The sequence below is a fragment of the Lytechinus variegatus genome, chromosome 12 (genome assembly GCF_018143015.1).
Source record: "Lytechinus variegatus isolate NC3 chromosome 12, Lvar_3.0, whole genome shotgun sequence".
NCBI lineage: Eukaryota > Metazoa > Echinodermata > Echinoidea > Temnopleuroida > Toxopneustidae > Lytechinus > Lytechinus variegatus.
The window spans coordinates 7,718,191-7,735,496 of record NC_054751.1 but is presented as its reverse complement, the minus strand read 5'-3'; the positions used below and the strand labels follow the sequence as shown (position 1 = coordinate 7,735,496).

The following is a 17,306-nucleotide window of genomic DNA, read 5'->3' as shown; positions in this document are numbered from 1 at the left end:
TGTTATATTACATAAGAAATATTTTTTTCATAACTTTACGAAATATAATTTTCTTATGGCCTATGTTTTCATTGTTCCTGGTGCTCGCATTGTCTGTTTAACGAGATATATAACCCTGTTATAGTCAATATACAACATACTGCCAAACATATTTCCTCGCACTTCGAGTTATTATTTTTTATGTACAATAGTATGCATCCTTTTCATGACTTCTAAAGTGATTGCCCCATTTTAAGGTCTTAATATATAACATTTCCTTCGCAGTAGTGGATTGGCGAAATATGTCTGCTCTCCATGAATTCCTAGAATAAGTCCTCAAAAATGTCCCTTTTTCTGATCTGAATATCAAAAATTTCAGCTCGCGCTTCGCGCTCGCATCATATGGTTAGTGAACTACGTATGGTCTTCGTGAATTCCTAACAAAATTAGCAAGCGCTTATTAGCACTCGCATTAGATGACTATAGTGAGATGTGTATACTCTTAATGGATTCCTAAAATATAGTCCTTAAAATCTTCCTGTTTGGGGGTCAATATTTACAAAAATTTCAGCTCGCGCTTCGCGCTCGCATTATTTAGCGAGACAGGTACGTATCATGATTACAAAAGATTAATTATAGTGTCCTTTTTTAGGTCTGAATATCAAAAATTTAAGCTCGCGCTTCGCGCTGGCATTATTTGACCAGTGAAATACATATCCGTTTAATGGCACTGTCCTTAAAATGTCTCTATTAGGTCAGTATACCTGGCAACTGGGCGCGCTTGGCGCGCTCACTAAGTGACTCCAAATTTTTTATGGTCCCCCCAATGCCACGACCCACGGTACGCCACTGCTCATCACCACTGGAAAAACAGAACAGTGACTTTCAATATTGTATCATTTTGAAACTTTTGAATTTTGACCTTGCCCCACATTTCAAGGCACTGCTCCTCCATGGGAACCATAATCACATCATGTAGGGTAACATTTTAGAGTAAATTTAATGCTCTATTTATTCATATCAATTACACATTAATATCTACTAAAATCGAGGAGGAATCATCAATAAAATTCAGATTTCCAAACTTTTTTAAGGAGTTTATAATATTGGGTTTTACTCAAGAATAAAATGTACGTGCCCTCTGGACCACGGGTGGCAATTAACACGGATGAGACACACGAACTCGTCCCTCCTCAAAAAAGAAATGAAAATAATAAATAAATGAATAAAATAAACAATTAAATAAATTGGGTGCATGTACGACCCCTATTTTTTTTGGAGATATGGATGCATGCTCCACACTCGAGTTTGTTGCCTTATCTATTGAAATAACAGTCAACTCATCATAGCCTAGGCACAGTGGCGTAGCTACGGGGGGGCACGTGCCCCCCCATTGGTGTGCCCCCCCAGGTGCCCCCCAGAAAAAATTGGCAGAGCAAAAAAAAAGGGAGAGAGAAGAAAAGAAAAAAGGAAAAGAAGAAGAAAGACAGAAGATAAAAAAAGAGAAAAATAAGAGGAGGAAGACGAGTGAATGAAATAATGTGAGGGGAAAGACTTGCAAAAAAAAATCTTTCATGTTACTATATAAAATTTTTGCTTGCGCTTCGCGCCAGAATTGCCTGTTTGATGAGATTCATATCTTGCTCATTAGGCTGATATGGGGCAAGTTTTTGAAGTCAATATACAAAACATATTTTAGCTCGGATATCGAGCTGTCATTTTTTTTTTCATTTACAAATTTAAGTGCTCTGTAAAATGTACGTTTTATGGTTTACATATCAGCATTTTAAGCTCGCGCTGCGTTGTCACATTGTTTGATATGCCAAGTTCATATTGTCTTCGTGTATTCCATCATGTTCCATTCAACAAACGTATTCAGAATGCCCAGATTCTAGGTCTAAATCTAAAACATGCGCGATAGCCTGCATGTTTATTCAAAATGTACTTAAATTATCAAGTTTCACATCAGAACATCAATAATTGTCTGCTCACGCTTCACGATCGCATTATTAATGATACCCAATTAACTTTATGCTATTAATGATTTACAAAAATATGAAGAGAGTGTCCTGCTTTTAGGTCTAAAATCTCAATTTTCTTCCTCTCGCGCTTCGCGCTCGCATCAATTGTTTAGTTACATACCTATCCGATTTATTAATACAAAAAGTGCTTAGAATAACAATTTTTAAGTCGGAATATCAAAAAAAATTTGCTCGAGCTTCGCACTCGCATTATTGAAATATATACCGGTAACTGTAAGCAGTCCTTAATAGGTCCCTTTTAGATAATGCTAGAACAGTTAATACAAATTTCTACTCGTGCTTGGCGTTCGCAGTAACCATCTAGTTAAATACGAATCTTGTTCTGTTCAGGATCACACATAACATTGCCCAGAATATCAAATTTTCGGGACAAAGTACATGAAAGTAAAAAAAAAAAAAAAAATCGCTCGCGCTTCGCGCTCGCACTTTTTTTTCATAAGGCTAATCAGATTATTTCATGTTTATGTTGTTTTATAAGAATAAAACTAAGAAGTGTCTGATCGGGGAAAATATAGGTGAAGATGATTTCGGGCCCCGTCCCCTATTGGCGAAAGTCGGATCTGCCCTTGTGACACATACACACACATCGGAAAAGATGGCTGGTGCCCCCCTTAAAAAGGAAGGAACCCCCCAGTGCCCCCCCCCCAGGAAAAAAAATCCTAGCTACGCCACTGCCTAGGCATACTCTTCACCAAAATCATTGTCATCGTTCATTCATATCAATTCTGAGGAGTAAAAATATCAACACATAAAGCCAAATGATTACTTTGTCAAGTCAATAGGGGTTTACTTTGAAATTGGTTTATTTAGGAAAAAGTTTAATAGATATAGACATGGAATTACAATTAGAAAATGATATTATACTACTGAGATAGTAATAATAATCATAGCTGGATTTACATAGCGCTATTTGCATGATATGCATTAGGATACAAAGCACTTTATTACCCCGGCTTTAGCTCGAGCACCGGCGCTCAGTGCATGCAAGGAATTAATCCTCCCGGGTAGCCATTCACCTTATCTGGGTCGAATGCAGCCGTGTGGATAAATTTCTTGCTGAAGGAAAACACGCCATGGCTAGGATTCGAACCCACGACCCACTGTTTGAAAGACGAGTGTCAGAACAACTAGACCTAGACGCGCCAGTCACACAAGGACCGTCACCCCGAATATTGGCTAATCATTAATTTAGCGCAGTCACATTTTCCCCATGGCGGCCGTACGGGGAGTCGAAAAAAGCCGTTTTAACAATTGTTGTAATATACATGGTGTAGGTGGTTTGAATAAAAATGAATAAAACGACTGTTTTCGCCTCGCCGTAGGGGAAATGTGACTGAGATATTACATATCTAGACACAAGGTTTCAAACTGTCGTAAGAAAGTTTGGGTTGTTCATAACTCCAGAAATTGTTTTAACAGTGGATTTATCAAGAAGAATAGAAAATGTTATTTTAAATAAATTTAGAAGCTTCTATAAAGTTCGTGTTACATAAAAGAAGAATTTTAAGAGAATTATCTTATTAATTTGGTCGTTCATAACTCGAGATATTGTTTTAGCATTCCAGGATTTGTCAAAGGCTCCTCTTATTTTAAATGAATTTGGAAGCTTCTAGAAAATTTGAAATTGATATAAAAGGCTATAAGATATCCTTCAGGGATTTCATAACTTAGAATTTACGAGCCCAAAATATATTTCCGTGCATAATTTACCTTTTGGTATCCAGCATTAACTCCTGAGGAATTATTCTCATTTCATCAACCATCAGTGTTAGCAACTATTTCTTATGGGGTGTTTCAAGAAAATCAATTGTAAGTCAATTTTTGGTTCCTAAATCAATCATATGTCCTGCAGTTAATTGCAAATTAGTGATTGATTGCTAATTTGCTCCTTGAAACAAGAAGTTTAATCTGATTTGCTACAGCTAACGTTGATCTATCAATTGTAAAATTGCAATAGAATATTTGCAATTGATCGCAAATATTTTCTTGCAATACCCCCCAAGAGAGACCGGAATTGACAGTTCTCATTCACGACCACCAACCTCTTTAGAACATTTTCACCAACCAATGAGTTGCTGAAATCAACTCTTTATCATCATCAACTTAGTCCTCATACAGTACTGAAAGTACTGAAACAGTTTAGCTCAGTACACTATAAAAACTGTGGTGTTAAAACTGACACCAGTTGGTGTAAATAGATGACCACACCCTTAGGTGTTAAAATTACACCCTATAGAGATTGAACATAACACCAAAGAGTGTAAATGTTACAATCAAAGGTGTTGTAATAACACCTATGGGTGTTAATCTAACACCGTCAAATTAACACCGGAGTAAAATAACTGGTGTGTCATCTACACTGTAAAAAATGAAGTGCTAATTTAGCCCTTACAGTGCTTGTGTAGTGACTGCACTACTGAGTGCTGAATTTCTAGTTTAAATTTTGAACTAGAAAATCAGCACTCGCAGTGCGGTCACTATACAAGCACTGTAAGGGCTAAATTAGCACTTCATTTTTAGAGTGTATGGACACCGGTTAACACCACAGTTTTTGCTGTGTACAGTGCCTGTGATTAACCATCGCAATTCAACATTACTCTCATCATCGCCATCATTGTGGACTACAAGAATAGTGATGGAGTCTTTACCATCAGCCATTTTGGATTAGTATGTAGCTATATAGGACTCTATATAATTTGGATCCTTTTATGGACTAACCAGAACTGTTTATACCTTCTAACGGAAATTTATGTAAGAAATTTGGTATTAATTTGTAGTTATAATAATTTGATATTAGAAATTTATCATGTTACGATACAAATGCACCGCGACAGACATTTCAGTTCCGTCATGAAAGACCGCGATATAATGTCATGGAATGAAGGTGGAGTGCGTTTTATTCACTCATGCAAATAGAGCATAGACGATAGAGGGCTGGCTCGTGTGGATTTCCATCTTATTCTGAGCTATCTTTCTCGAAGATATAGTACTTTCCACGAAACTGTCGTCTCAGGATAAAATGAATATAGTCTATGGGACATAAAGCAATCTATTCGGCGACCGCTCCTTGACGCTCTTAATGACATCTTCAGTGGCGTCGTCAATGATCTCCTGTTTGAGTTCAGCCGGTGTTTGCCCACGTGTGTTTCCCAGAGCGACAGCCACAGCACCTGAAATATTTGAAAAAACTAAATTATATGCTAATGATGACAGAATCAAATCTTTATTTAAGCACTTCCCCATGTCTTTTCCTTTTCTTCATTTGCTTATAAATAATTTCTGACACTCCTAAAAAGGTTGGGCAAAACAGGCTCAATTTTAACTATCACTGGCCTGGGCAACATACTGTCCACACAACTATTGGTTAAAAATATGTCTAAATTGGGTGATGACAATTAATAATTGGGTAATAAATTTGCTCAATTGGATAATAATTGCCAAGAATAGAATACTTACCCAACACAGTGGACAGTATGTTGCCCAAAATTTTTAGAGTGTATACTTTGCATAATGCAATTTTTATTTTATGATATCTGTTTTTGTTTCTGTTTGTGGTAACTCCCGTAGGAACTCAGCAGGACAGCATTTTGCTGGTAAACGCCAAGCTGGTATATAACCAATTACCTTGGAAACATTTTACGTCTAGGTTAATCAGTCATAGTGGCTGACGTAATAGATATCACTCTTGGGCCTTTTAAGTGGAGACAATGGCAGAGTTGGGATTCGAACTCACAACCTTGCGATTATGAGTCCAATGCTCTAACCCCTGGACCACACGACCCATATCCAGAATGAAATAAATGCACATTGAAGAAAGTAGTGCATCTAAAGGCCCTATGCAATTCACGCAATTTTCATCCAGATTGTCACATACCAGAGGGAGTGGTTAGGAAGGAGGGCAGGGCCGATTTCTCCCAATGCTTTTAAAATGTATGAAAAAGGAGAGAGAAAAACCTGCCTCTTAAAGATGTGCTTGTCAAAGAATGAATAATATGGTCGTTTCATTAAGAAATGATACAAGTAATGAAATAATGATGATAGAAGTCCCACATTTTGATTAGACATAAATTAATCAAACCTCATTTTTATGGCGTTTTAATTGTCGCCGCAATAGTCAAAATATCTTGGCACGATCGGCCCCAACATTATTCCATCTTGCGTAAAGCTTTATACAGCTGACTTATAAAGGGACGACAGGAAATGTGCCCATCCGGATGGGGGTTCCCATTTTTCATGCTAGCTAAAATTAATGTGAAGCATCAATGCTAGATGATACAGTTAATGAGAAACTGACAGAGAGAATCGGGGGACTATGTTTTGGTTTTACCTATTAAAGTCGACATTTAGAGCCACAAAAACATCAGGAATAACCAGGGCCCTAACAACATGAACAACGTCATTGTTCATGTTGTTAGGCCCTGGTTATTCCTGATGTATGAAGAGACGAAGTAGGTACGCGCATCCCTCAACAGTGGTGACAATTAGAGTCCCCCTTTTCATTTTATAATGTTTATTTCTTGGGCAAAAGCATATACCTATATATACACCACTCTTCCATGAGTCGACCACGTTCGTAGGATGACGTTTCGTCTCGGGGCATGTAATAGTATCTATATCATCCTTTACTGTACATTTAAATGTGACTCAAAGCAGTCAATAATGCATCATATTTACCGGCCACGAAAGGGCAAGCCATGGATGTACCACTGAGAGTGCGCGTTTCGGTCGTCCCATCGATCCATGCGCTAGGGATGTCAACGCCAGGAGCAAAGATATCAACACACTTTCCGTAATTAGAAAAATCAGCCCTATTATCATCGATGTCCGTAGCACCAACGGTTATTGCCTGCAAGAAAAGAGGGATAATTGGCCTATTATACCTGACTGAATCCAACTGAAAATGAAAGGTTAAACAACACAGCTTGACAGAAAGCTTGTGGAGATACTCTATGCAAGGCGACAACTTGACATCGTATTTGTCATGTTGTCATTTATTTATTAGTATTCATATACATGCTAAAAGGGTCAATTTTCAAACATTGATCAATAAATTGCAATATTATAAAGCAAATGAACAAATGCCGTAATTACAGTATTCTAAACTTAAGTCTACTTATAACATGGTGGAAAGTCATTGGAAAAGAGGGCTAAACACAGAACAGAGTGAGAGAGAGAGAGAGGAAGAGAGAGAGAGGGGAGAGGGGGGGGGGGGGGGGGGGGGGGAGAGGGGGTGAGAGAAAAAAAAGATAGAGTGCGTGTGTTTGTGTGCAAGATTTAAATGGATAAAAGTAGAAATAAGGATATATTTATGAATTTTAAATGGCTAAAAGCACAATTTGCATTGGATTTGTAGATTTGTACGTGAATTCACGTTTTTGAGCAATTTTAGGTCTGACATGCACTTACCTAATTTTGTGTAATTTCTTAATTGCGTACCCGGGGGTCGCAATATTGGTTTCAAAAGTTTTGCGAGACTTGAAATTAAAAAAAGTCAGCTTGCGGCGCGGTCATAAACTTTCGCGAGGCAGATGAATCGCTAAACATGTGGAGTCGAGGTGTGTGTGTGTGTGTGTGGGGGGGGGGGGGGGCGGCCGGATTTCACCCGGGCCTTTCAGTCAGGGTTAAACAATTCTATCTCATATCCCTTTATTTCAGGTTGTCAAAGAATATGCGCTACTATAATAATGGATATATTGCATTAAGGTGATTGTTTTTTTTGGACACCGTATAATTGGTACCTATACCTTGTTGACTCGAGCAGGTGAAAATGAACATGCTTTCATATTGAAATTGCCAGCCGCCACGACCACGGTGACACCGACTTCGATCAAACCTTCAACTGCATTGTCCATAGCCTTATTGGAAAATCCACCAAGTGACATGGATGCTACAGCGGGTTTCTTTCCGTTCTCAGCCACATAATCAATACCTGCCAAAATAAATAAAACACCAATAATACACAAATTGTTCATCAATATTGGTGTCGAAAGTAACAAATTTTGACAACCTACATCATTGTTTACAGAAAATTTTCACAAAAATAATCAAAGGCAGGGAATCCTCCAATTTCACTTTTACAAATGCAAAAAAACGCCCCTATGACAAGCTCGGTCGCTTCTCTTCCTTGTTTTCGAATTTCTTCAAAATTTATTACGTGTCCTGCCCCCCGGAAAACAAGTCTGCTTACGGCCTTGCTGCCATGGATGCCATGCAGTCAACGCTTTGAATCATTAATGGAAGAGGCTTATCGTTTTTATAGGCCTATACACCAACACTCGGTGTTATAGTTGAGCTATAGGTTATGTTACCTTATTCCAGCCCTCAACACAAACATGAACACCAAGAACTGCACCGGCGACCATTTATAATCACGATGATCTAATCCCGAGGAACCATCCCACCATTAGTGTGTTAGTGCTTTTTATATTAGATGTTACGGGATATTAATACCTGCTATGACGTCACTAGTTGGACCGGACCCCTTGCAGTTCAGCACCCTCACTCCAAAGAGCTTGACACCCCTGGCCACTCCGTATTCATCGCCGCCTATGATCCCCGCACAGTGCGTTCCATGGCCGTTGCAATCAATGCCCTGTAAGGATCAAATCAATTATAAGTTGCCTAACATACTGAAATAAATAATGTGATTATAACTGAAATTGCTTACATGTGCTAGCACCCATACAAAAAAAAACCAAAGCAAATCCGAAACAAGCTACCAATCTTAGAACAATATGAATTTCCTGACCCCTAAAATGCCGTGCAGAAACTAAGAATAACCCTACGCATATAGAATAACCTTCTCTTGTTCATATACTAGTAATTTGTCTCAGTAATGTCATGGAAATCTGAAATAGGGAAAACAGTCAAGCGCAGCCAGACGTACCAAAACTACCAGAAATAACATTCAGTTGAATTTTTCCGAAGTACTTCGTCGTCACATCCAACGAGCATAAAGCACAGAGATACGATCTTACGTATACGTAAGCTCCCGCATAAAGTGCGATTGACGCCCTCTACGTTCGTCACACCAATCGTTGGACAACTGGGCGTTGTGGCGTGCACCTGTAATCCAAGCTGTGGGGAAGTTACAAATTGATGCAGAGGTTCGAGCCCTGGTCACGTCTTTCGGATGGTGACGTTAAAGGTCGGTCCCAGACGTAAATAATCATATCTAATTGATACACGTCTGACAAAACTCAAATACACACACACACACACATACACACACACTAACTAGTTTAAAAATAGTCTCTCATATAAATACTCACGTAATTTTCAGCCCCCTCTTCACGGTACGCATCAAAGGCAACACTGGCTCTGCCATTAAAGTATATGCTTTCAGGATAGATCCCTGTGTCGATGATATACGCATGGATACCTGTACCGTCACCTGTTAAGAAGGATAGAATGAAAGCGCGATTTTACTGCCTTTCCGAGGATGTCCATGGGCTCTTCTTCTTCTTTCCATGGTTGGCAACCAGTCAGGATTGACTATTTTTGCCACAGTTTTTGTTCATTTTCAATAGCTTATCATATTTTTTTCCTTTCCCATTCCTTTTTCCTTCTCTTTTTCTTCTTTTCTCCTTTTTTCTTTTTCCTTCCCTTTCTTTTCTTCTTCTATTTTTTTTCTCGTGTGTGTGTGTGTGTATTTGAGTTTGTCAGACGTGTATCAATCAGATATGATAATTTACGTCTGGGACCGACCTTTAACGTCACTATCCGAAAGACGTAACCAGGCCTCCAACCTCTGCATTAATTTGTAACTTCCCCACAGCTTGGATTACAGGCCACAGCTCCCAGTTGTGGCGTCAACGCCCTGTCATGTGCCAGATGATTAGTCTTGATTCATAAGTTTTTCTTTAAAGGCCCTAAATTGAAAAAAAGAAAAAGATGAGGGCACACTATATAACTATAATGATGCGACCCCTTAGAACCTTCCGTACGTTGCGCACCCTTTCCATAAGACATGGACATAACTTTCACGATCTGAATAATCCGTCTCATTATTCATCTTCTATAAGGTAGTTTGTACCGCGGGGTATATATTCTAGTTTAGTCAAATCTCATAAATATTATACAGTATCATACAACACCCTCTGCAGATATTATAAATGCACTGAAGAAACGCCGGTGTTGATTTAACACGAGCCAAGTATCTAAGAATGAAACCGACATTGGTTCAACAATAATTGGTGTTGCTTAAATGCTGAAATGCCTTACACCAAACCGGTGTTGATTCAACACTTCTCTAGCGTGGACCGATGTACCAAGCTGGTGTTAAATCAACACCGGCGCTTTTGCAGTGTGAATACGTTAATACCTGTAAAATCTGCTGTCCCGTCTAGAGGTAGATATCGCTGATCAATACGATCCAAGCCCCATGATTTCACTGAAGAGGTACGGACGACGCCATCTTGGGTTATGTATTCTATCTCTTCTCTCGATAGTAGCTATGACAAAATATACCAACGAGAAGTATATTGTAGAGAGTTATACATATTTTTTAAAATAAATTATGTTAAGCAACGATGCTACTTTAATTCGAGGGGATCATAATCCACAATAATGGTGTACTGCATACTTGGAATGCAAAGATAGAAAAAAAGATCAAATTTGATAACTTTCAATTTCGTATCTGAATTAGTGCCCCCATAGTACCGCCATCATCATCATCATCACCACCACGATCATCATCATCGTAATCATCATCATCATCATCACCATCATCATCATCATCATCATCATCACCACCACGATCATCATCATCGTCATCATCATCATCATCATCATCACCACCACGATCATCATCATCGTCATCATCATCATCATCATCATCATCACCATCGATATCATCGTAATGATAGCCGTCGTCATTATATTCGTTGTCATTATTAACATCCGGTCATTAGATCGTAACAACGTCATCGTCGTCAACATTGATGTATATTCTCTCGATAACATCTTTTCCTCATTTTACCCCTTTCGACTAGTAAATCATGATTTCTAACGAGTTCCCCAATTTTAGTTTTCAACAGTGTATACTATCATTTCAACAAATTTCATAATAATTCATCTTTGCCCCATAATCAAGACCTACTTTTTCGAGAGCTCTTTGGGTTAGAGTAGCCGAGAAACCCTTGATGGCTTTGGTGTAGGTATGCCTGATGGAAGAACCAGAAAAGACACCAGAAACGTCATCTAGGATCATTCGCTTGATTGCTTCAACTTTTTCATCCGTATATATTGGCTGAGAATGAAAATAGATTAAAATATTTTTAGAAATATACTCTGTTCACACTGGCATCTGAAAGAAAATGTGGCAAGTATACAGAAAATCGATCTTTCTAACAGGACAAACAACGAACAATTCTTGCTGAAGTGAGTAAAACCCCAATTCCATTGCAGATCGGCGGATTTTTATTTCACTTTTTTAAACTCTTAGCTCTTTATGCGCCTTGGGCACTCTAGAGAGTTGATTTGGCGCTTTATAAATCACATTATCATTATTTTAAGGAGAAAGGACAAGTGATTTCGTCTTGACTGTAGAGGAAGGTTTTGACTTTAAATTGGGTACTCCGGCCTAAAGATAATCATATCTAAATAGAGTAAAATTCACCGAGGAAAATTTGATAAAGATCTGATGACAAGTTCTTTAAGTTTAAAGTTTAGCATCATTTTCTGAAAACCGTTATATACACAGCATCATGAATATTCATTAGGTGGGCTGATGATGTCATGTCCCCACTATCCCCTTATCGTTTCACATTTTCATACATGTGTGTAGTTGTGGATTCAGAAGGAGGTATATCCAGCCCGTGCCCGTGCCCTCCTCCGCCTTGAAAGCAATAAAATATGTAGGGGAAGGCGGGGTAAGTTGAGCATAGGGGCAAGTTGAGCCACCAGCCCCAGGCCAATAATGAATGAGTCAGACATTGTGGTGGTGTCATGTATTGATGACCCATAGCATAACCCCTAACCCCACCATATTGTTTTCAACTTTGAAACAAAAAGTAGTTTTTTAGAGGGAAAAATATGAATTTCAGCCAAAAAAGTAAAAAAGAGTGTGAAATAAACACACACGTCTTTAAATATAATAAAGACATGATAACAACATTATTAGTCCAGGTATGGATCTTCATTCTTGTCATAGTCTTTTATATGATGGATGCATAATAAATGTGTGGATACAAAATTATCGCACTAAGTTCGGACTGGGGTAAGTTGAGCCAAACAGCATGGGGCAAGTTGAGCCATGGTAAATCCTATGGTAATGTATCTTAAGAAACAAACAAACCATAAAAATCGATTGAAATGCTGGCTGAAAGGAGCAAATTTACATGACTGCTCTTTTCCTTTTAAAGGATGTTAGTATTTATAGAGAATTAGCAAGTGAAAAAACTTTAAACAAAAAATTGACATGCTGGTTCTCCCCTCATACACTTTGTACATAGTTTTTGTGGCTCAACTTACCCCAGAAGGTGGCTCAAACTTACCCCATATATGGGGCAAGTTGAGCCATTTGACATCGTTTTTTTCAAAGGTCACGATGACTTTCAGTGTGGGGATAGAAAGTTATATATAGGTGGAAAATATTTCAGAAGAATTAAATTTCAAGGCAAGGTACTTATTTTGACAAGATTATTAATCATATCAATTCTAACATGCAAAAAGCAAAAACTGTCACAACTTACCCCGCCTTCCCCTATACATCGAAATGTGCATACGCCGGCGAAACCCTTTTTTTGCTTGTCAAAAAAAAATCTGAAGAAATGTGTCCCCCCTTTTTTAATGGAAAATCCTGGATGCAACCATGCATGTGTGTATGACATATGTCTCACTTTTAAACAAAATAAGTTGCAGCGATGAATATATTATCTATGCATTTCATCAGTTGTCAATCCGATATTTTCATTCTTGGCGGACAAGATTTGAATAAAGATATATGATTTCATTATTTTCATGTAATAAATTACAAAAGAATAAGCATGAAAAGTGTGGATATATTATGTGCATCATCAGCTAGCCCATTGCATATTCTTGAAGACATGCAAAAAACTGTTTCAACAAAATAATGCAAAGCTATGTCCGTTTTTAAAGAAATTTCAGTGTTTCGTTTATCTGATTTTTCTCCATCACCTATAAATGCATTTTATTTTTTTTTAGCGCGGAGTAGGTACCCCTTCATAATTATATACATGTTTTGATACAGATTGACGTGAATCATGAATACACTGGTGATGTACAATACTACCATTACAGTGATTGTAAATATATATATATATTTAAATTGATATGATTATTTTATATTTGCAATATGACAGTTTTTAGATTCACCAACCTCTAACTGCATCAACGCTTTCTTCATAAGACACTTAATTCACGATTTCAGATTTACTTGATGTGTACAGTATATGTCCCATCAAATCAGGATGAAAAGTATCAATACCTTAAAGACAATAATCCTTCCCTTACGTTAATCTCATTACGTACACAAATCTCGAATGTAGATCTGCTTAGATTCAAAACTTTATTCATAAAGAAAAAAAAATGTCGGCATGATTAGGTATGATTAAAGAAAGATTAGACAATCGAACAAAGGAGAGCCAAGAGAAAGACCTCGAACAAAGGAGGGAAAAGAGAAAGACCTGCATAAAACTGGATGATAAAGATGCCGAAGTCTTTATCAACATCACAATAGAATTAAAGCCTTGACAGAAGAAGCATATAACAATTGGCTTATATCCCGTTCCCACCTCCGTGTGATCTGTTACGAACGCCACGATTGGCCTTGGCTTCCGTCACTGATCGCTAAAATTTTTGAACCATTCAAACATTTCTAAAATCGGAACGATCGCCTGGATCAATCTGATAAGATCTGACTTTTTGAAAAGACGTTTTTATTGTATTCTCTCAAATGAAAATACATATTCACATTCCTAAACAAGTTTTACAAATTATTTGAAACACGATTATAAAATATACAATAAATTCATATCCCATATAAATATCCAAAGTATACATCAAACTTCAAAGATACTTGAAATTAATACTGATGCGTTTCAACAATTAAAAAAATGAAATATTAGCAAGATGTATTAAATGACGAGAGAAAAAATCAACAATGATAAAAAAAGTGATGTTCTACCTCCCAACCCCCCATCCCCAGGTAAAGAGCACCCTCCCCTTTATGCCTACTCTACATACTTCATGCCTCCTCTTATACGTTCTGAATACGATCCCTACGATTACTCCATGAGACCGCCGCGCCGTTTTAATCTTCACGCTAATCGCGACAGTGGGAACTGGGTATCGGGAAACTGGAGGGAGTGGCAGATGAGCTATACTTTTCCGTTTCCCCAAACTGTGAACAGCAACCGGACTAAACTCGTCATATACTTCTATTGAATGGTACTTGAGTTCGAAATACTAACAATGAAATATTTAATATTGCAACCCAAATAAAAAAAATTAGTTAATTATATATATATATATATATATATATATGCAGCTTCGCATACGTGTCATTTAACCGTAACGTGAAATCATTCAAAGTTTTGACTCAGGGTTAAAACTTTCCACAAACTTTTCAGGTAGATGGGTATTAACTCAGATTGAGCCATTCATGGTCTTACGCAGACTCATTTACGGGGGAATAACATTTTTTTTTTCGAAGAAACCCTAATTCAAAAGCGAGTGAGTAAAGCGACCAAGCTTGTAATGGGGACACTTTCGCATTTTCGAATGTGAAATTTTAAGATTTCGTGTACGCGGAAATGTAAATTTTTCAAAATTTCGAGGGCTGCGTTGCTGCGTACTGCCATGGAGGAAGACTTATATTGTACAATAAATTTCGGAAGGCTGCCAGGTTAGCATTAAATGATTATCATATCACTTTTTTCTATTGTAAAAAATATGTAGACTATGGGAATATCAATTTTACTGAATTTTACTGAATGAATTACAATTTTACTTTTATACATCATTTTTTAATACGGTAGGTTATAAAAAGAAAATGTTTCTGAGCATGTGCGTGCGGCTAATACGATCAGTCGGTCGACAACCCTGCAACGTGGAGAATACAGATCCTAGATATATATTCAGCATTAGTAGTTGAGTCAAGCAGCTTCTCTCCCAACTCCCAGGTCTGATATACTACGACTATTTCGAGGGCAGTAGGTCAAATCCCTGCGTGTATTATAGGTTTGGTTTTGTACTTTTGAGACGAGTAAAGAGTGCCTTAGTCAGAACCTGTTTTCTCGTGATATCAAACGTAAAACATATTGGGAGCATATAATTACCTTCACCACGATAATATACTGGTCTTCCAATGCTTCTTCCACCGTGTACAGTGTGGCGTTGTTGGCAGTCGTAGCTACGACCAAGGTGGCCAGAATTACGACGAGGAGATTCATCGTTCTACATGATATGAACATGTAATATAGACCAAGTCTCAATCGCTTCCAGTGCAATATAATTTAATATAGCCCGATGTAAGTACATGGATCGGAGTTGTCAATGGGAAGGCTACGGCTCGTACAAACTATTCCGGCGATTGTAAACAGAATGAAACCAACAGAGCATATCCCAACACGAAACTGCTCTTCTAGTATGTCCAGCTCCATTGAAACTGTTTGATCAACTGACCAGTTTGATTTACATAAATCTACAAAGAGCTTTGTTCTCTCAACTTTTCTCAAGCAGAGCTTAGAATACTGACCTCTCATAATAACACATAATGGGTCTACTTCCTTTTCTCCTGTGCAGTCAATCCTGATCTGATAGTTGATAGTTTCACGAACAATTTACCCACTGAGCGCCATCTACCGAGATGATTTTTTTTTTTTTTTTTTTTTTTGGGGGGGGATTTGTCCAGGATTTCCATGCAAGGGGGGTAGATTAATTAGAAAATCGTCACCAAATTGATACCTGGCTTAATGAATTCACACTCTAAAAACAAATCAGTCAAAAATGACTGATTAATAGGGTCAGCTGGGAGCAACTGTTATTCTAGTCATATTTGACTATTTTCTAGTCATATTTTACTAGAAGAGTTATTTCTGACTAGAATATATGTCAGAAATGTGAATATCAGTGATTGCCATATCAGTTGCTCCCAGCTGACTACTGGTCTAGTCAATTTGACTGATTTGTTTTAAGAGTGCAGTTGCTAAAGGGTAATGGTCAAGGCCTGGATAATCAATACAATTGGTTTAAGGCACATCAAAGCTCCGTCATTCAATAGTCTCGCATGAAATAATGCTGTAAACCAATCTGTTAGGACTTCAGATAATTTATTATTTTCATCGCGATAAAAAAAAATTGGCTGTAATATTGTTAAATTTTCGGCTGTAAGTTTTTTTTAATACTATTTTTCCCTCTGTTCTGTTACCACTCCCTGTCCCAGTGAAAGATCTGCACGATTCTGATTTCTAGAAAGGTGAATATTTGATACATGTTCGAAATTACTCTTTTTGAAACCTTGTTTTAGTCTTCAATTCCACATTCTAACGTTCCCGGAAGGCAATGCCCAAAAGGACTAAAAAAGAACTATAGATTGGTAATGAATTAAAGTGAAACTCGCGTTTTGAAACAGCAGATAACACGATATAAACACAGAATACACTGACAAAAAGTAAAAAGGATTGTGCGAAATATAGAACTTTTATTTACTTACAATGTTTAATTTTGATCATCACGCCATAAGTTATGTTTATTTGCAAAAGTTTGAAACCATCCCCCAAAAGTTTATGATAACTACCATAAAAGCTACGACACATATTCAGAAATAAGTAGCATGCAAGAAAATTGCGTTCAATACTGTATACAAAATCAAGCGGAGTCCCCAAACAATAGTAAATACTTTGATTAAAGCCACAAATTTGTAGTTGATTTACGAAAATTGTTACTCACTTCTTTGAGACAGCTCATTGCCATTGATTACGCACGATTTCAGAACTTAAGATGGATTTGCAAGTGATCTCAATTTTTTTTGCAATATAGTTCCAATAGTCATATTATATCGTGGGATTTAAAGAAATTTTAAATGTCATTACACATTTGTATACTGCAGGAGAGAGAAAATACTCTCATAATTATAAAATATTTTATAAAAGTCGAATGCAGACATTATTCTTGGCCTAATAGGTTCTAACTAAGCATCATGGTTTATCATACAAATAATCTCTAGAGAGAGAGGGGGGGGGGGGGGGGGGGGGGCGGGGTGGGGCGGGGGGGGGAGAGAGAGAGGGGGGGACACATATCTAAATTACCTTGGTTACTAGT

The 17,306-nt window shown here is 37.6% G+C and overlaps 1 protein-coding gene across 1 annotated transcript; it reads right to left on the bottom strand.

The window, feature by feature from the left end:
* Positions 1-4,509: 4,509 nt before the first annotated feature.
* On the bottom strand, positions 4,510-15,768 carry LOC121425132 (aqualysin-1-like). The gene is made up of 8 exons (XM_041621124.1): positions 15,323-15,768; positions 11,122-11,271; positions 10,345-10,474; positions 9,293-9,414; positions 8,472-8,613; positions 7,766-7,950; positions 6,696-6,867; positions 4,510-5,191 (listed from the first exon to the last, which is right to left on the bottom strand). The coding sequence occupies exons 1-8, from the start codon at positions 15,455-15,457 to the stop codon at positions 5,052-5,054; spliced, it is 1,176 nt and encodes a 391-aa protein (XP_041477058.1). The 5' UTR covers positions 15,458-15,768; the 3' UTR covers positions 4,510-5,051.
* Between the last annotated feature and the right edge of the window lie 1,538 nt (positions 15,769-17,306).